The sequence below is a fragment of the Psilocybe cubensis genome, chromosome 5 (assembly GCF_017499595.1).
Source record: "Psilocybe cubensis strain MGC-MH-2018 chromosome 5, whole genome shotgun sequence".
Classification (NCBI taxonomy): domain Eukaryota; kingdom Fungi; phylum Basidiomycota; class Agaricomycetes; order Agaricales; family Agrocybaceae; genus Psilocybe; species Psilocybe cubensis.
Window position 1 is genome coordinate 3526029 of NC_063003.1, and position 3088 is coordinate 3529116.

Sequence of the window (3088 nt, forward strand, 5' to 3'; positions counted from 1 at the left end):
ACTTGATACGCATCATCGGCGAATATCGGTAGCGTAGACCGTTGAAGAATTCGACGAGCACTTGAAGCTGCTGCTGCACACAATGAAGGCACACATGAGTGAGAACAACGGATATCGTGTTAGAGATCACGGCGTATTACGGTGACGCCGGATATTGCTATAGAATGAATCTAGGGTGACGGAGAGAGTATAAGTGTGTACATTTACATTGACAACAGTTTGGCAGGCAGCAGGGATGGACAAAACAACAGAAATTCCAGAAGAGAGAAAAATGGAAAGGTACCGTGATTGAGTGTAAATAAAAAATGTTGGGTTGGATTGGGCGAGAGGTGGTCATGAGATTGGACTTTTGTGACGGACGATTATCCGCAGGAGAACCGTGATTTCGTCGACGAGGCGATGAGAAAATAAATGTGGAGGGAGCGTGGGGGGCGCCGGAAGACGAGAATATCGAGAAGAGATAACGAATGGGACTAGCGCATGGTCGAGAAGGAACGTGAGTGGGGGCTTGTGTCCAAATGGGGGTCTACGGACCGAAGGGGTAGGAGCCACATGACAAGAAATACAACAAAAGAGAGAAATAGAAATCTGATAGGCGGATGAGGGTGGGAGTAGTGCGGCGAGATGTACAACAGCTGAACCGCATACGAAACAGATACGAGGGAAAAAGAATAATACATACAACAATAATAAAAGCAGTCCCAAGGATAAGATGCAGCGAGGTGAAGGTTAAAAGCAGATATGTGACCCGGTTTGTGTGTATTGAACCTAGTTCGTGAAGGAGGAAGGCGATGGAAATGAAATGGATATTCTTCTTCGCCTCTGCGAAGACTGGGCGAAGGGCTCGATGGGATGTCGTAATGCCGGACTACATGGCATACTGTGGGATTGAAGTCATGAATGCTGAGAAATCAAGGTCTAGATGGGCTAAGGGAGCGCTGATTTCTTGATGGGCGTGATCCCCATAGGCGGCGTAATTCGCATGCGCCTGAGGGCTGGAAAATGAAAGAGAGTCGATCCCGCTACCGCAGATATTCTGCTGGGGAACACCGCAGGATTGGTCGAAGGTAGGGTAATTGACAGAGAAGTCGTCGAAAGCGTTAGATAGCTGGTGATCGAAAGCATCGTATGTCGAGGAGTAGGAAGGTGTGGGCGGAGAGCTTAGAAGCGGGCTGGAATTCGACATGTAGTCCGGAGTCGACGGAGTACCGGGGGATGGGCTGGCGTCCCACTGCTGCATAAAAGAAGTGTCGATGGTGAGGCTCGCATGGAAGCTACCATTATTGAGCGAAGCAGATAATGGATCGCAGTCGTAAGTAGGAAGGGGAGAGACAATATTGTCGAATGAAAATGTTCCAAAGTTCTGCAAGGATTGTATAACATTGAGAGGTTATTCAAAAGTTTTGCATTAACGATACTCACAAAGGCCGGCTCCTCTTTTAGAGGGCCTTCTATCAGAGGCTCAGGCACGGCAGCGACATTCCCATTGGCTGGCGATAGGTTTGGTGTTGTAGAGTTGTCTGGCGTGGAACAGCGAGTTGGACGAGTACTCGAAGAACGGGGTTTCCGGGGACTGGATGCGACGTGTTGAAGGAATGACTGTGGTCGTGAATTGTCGGTGTCGGGAACGGGTGCGGATGATGATCGTCGGAATGCGTGAGCTGTGATGGGCGCCTCGAAGCGGGTGACGATTTCAGGAACATGGTACTTATCAAATTCTTCCACCGCTGCATTCAACTCACTCCCCTTCTTACCCTCCACTAATAGCTGCGCGATCTTCGTACACCGCTTGATATCCTTAGGTTCCACCTCTCTCACCTTGCGCTTCTCAACGGGACCGCCTTTCGCTTTCGTCTGCACGGGTCGGAAGGCGTACTTCGGGAATTTGCGTTTATGTTCGTCGAGCGCCTCTTTCGCCTTCTGATGCCAAATTTGGCGCTGGTCCTCGGGCAGACTTTGCCATGTCAAGCCGATGATCTTAGATAGCGTCGAGTGATTGGTCTCGACAGCTGTCGAAACGTGTTGGCTCTTAATGAATGACGAACGGAAAAGAATGAACGCGTTGGGAGGGCGGGGGATGTGGTTTTCGGGCTTCTTCTTTGAATGTGGCTGACGACGGGGGGCTGCGGCATCACCTTCAGGAGGGAACATGACGAACTCGGATGGTGCGTCCACAAGTGGAGGGGGTGTGTCCGAAAACGACCACGAGGTCATGGCAGAAGTGAAAGAAACCTCCGATCCATTTGTGGGCTCAGGCTGAGATGTCCACACATAGGTATTGCCTGTAAGCGCTCGAGTGTCAACGTGTTGCCTCATTTTGGGATCGATGTCGTGAAGGGGATCTTACCGGCTGATGCTGAGCGCTTCAGTCCCTTTGTTCTCTCTGCAGGCATATTTAAATGGCTATAAGAGCGGGAGGGGGAGAAAATACGAGTTTGAGAGGAGGGGAAGACTCGGAGGCGACGGGTGGGATAAGAATATGGGGACCAAGTTGGGCGGGGGATACGGACGAACAGGTATCGCTAGATTTTAACACGAGGTCCAACGCTAGTTTCTTATAAGGCAGCCCGCAGAAAGAGGAATCGAGCCCTGCATGATCATGCCATAATCGGGATCGGAATGAGATCTGTCCCAATATGGTCACTCCAAGAATAGAAGTCATACGCCTTGCTGACATTCTTTTTCTCACCTTCTTCCTCACCGAATATTGGCCATTACACATAATCGAGGGACAATATTTGCTGATATGAACGGGTGTAGCAAAATAAATATACTGTATTTTTGCGTATTGGGACTTTAATTTTCTACCTAAGCACTCTGTGCGGCTTTAATAATTTTGCTCCGAAGTCCAGGGTGGATTGGCGTATTTGGCGCGATTTGTTGCTCAGATGTCCAGATTTCGGACCACGTCGTTCTCATGCTTATCCTTTCCAGCATCTTATCATTTATAATCTAATTATTGGGGCGCAGCGCGACTCCTTGCACGATGCATGACTCGAGGCGGGCGGAGTCGAATACATTCTCATCTTGGTCTGTGCACGAGGCGTGTAGGAAGAGTCGGCAAAGTCGTGTCAGACCATATTGACCA

At 49.7% G+C, this 3088-nt stretch overlaps 1 protein-coding gene across 1 annotated transcript; it reads right to left on the reverse strand.

Moving 5' to 3' along the window:
- Positions 1-868: 868 nt before the first annotated feature.
- JR316_0006545 (Repressor ROX1) lies at positions 869-2393 on the reverse strand (the record flags this gene model as incomplete). Its single annotated transcript, XM_047892291.1, has 3 exons — positions 869-1363; positions 1423-2282; positions 2348-2393. The coding sequence occupies 3 exons, from the start codon at positions 2391-2393 to the stop codon at positions 869-871; spliced, it is 1401 nt and encodes a 466-aa protein (XP_047749640.1).
- Positions 2394-3088: the final 695 nt, after the last annotated feature.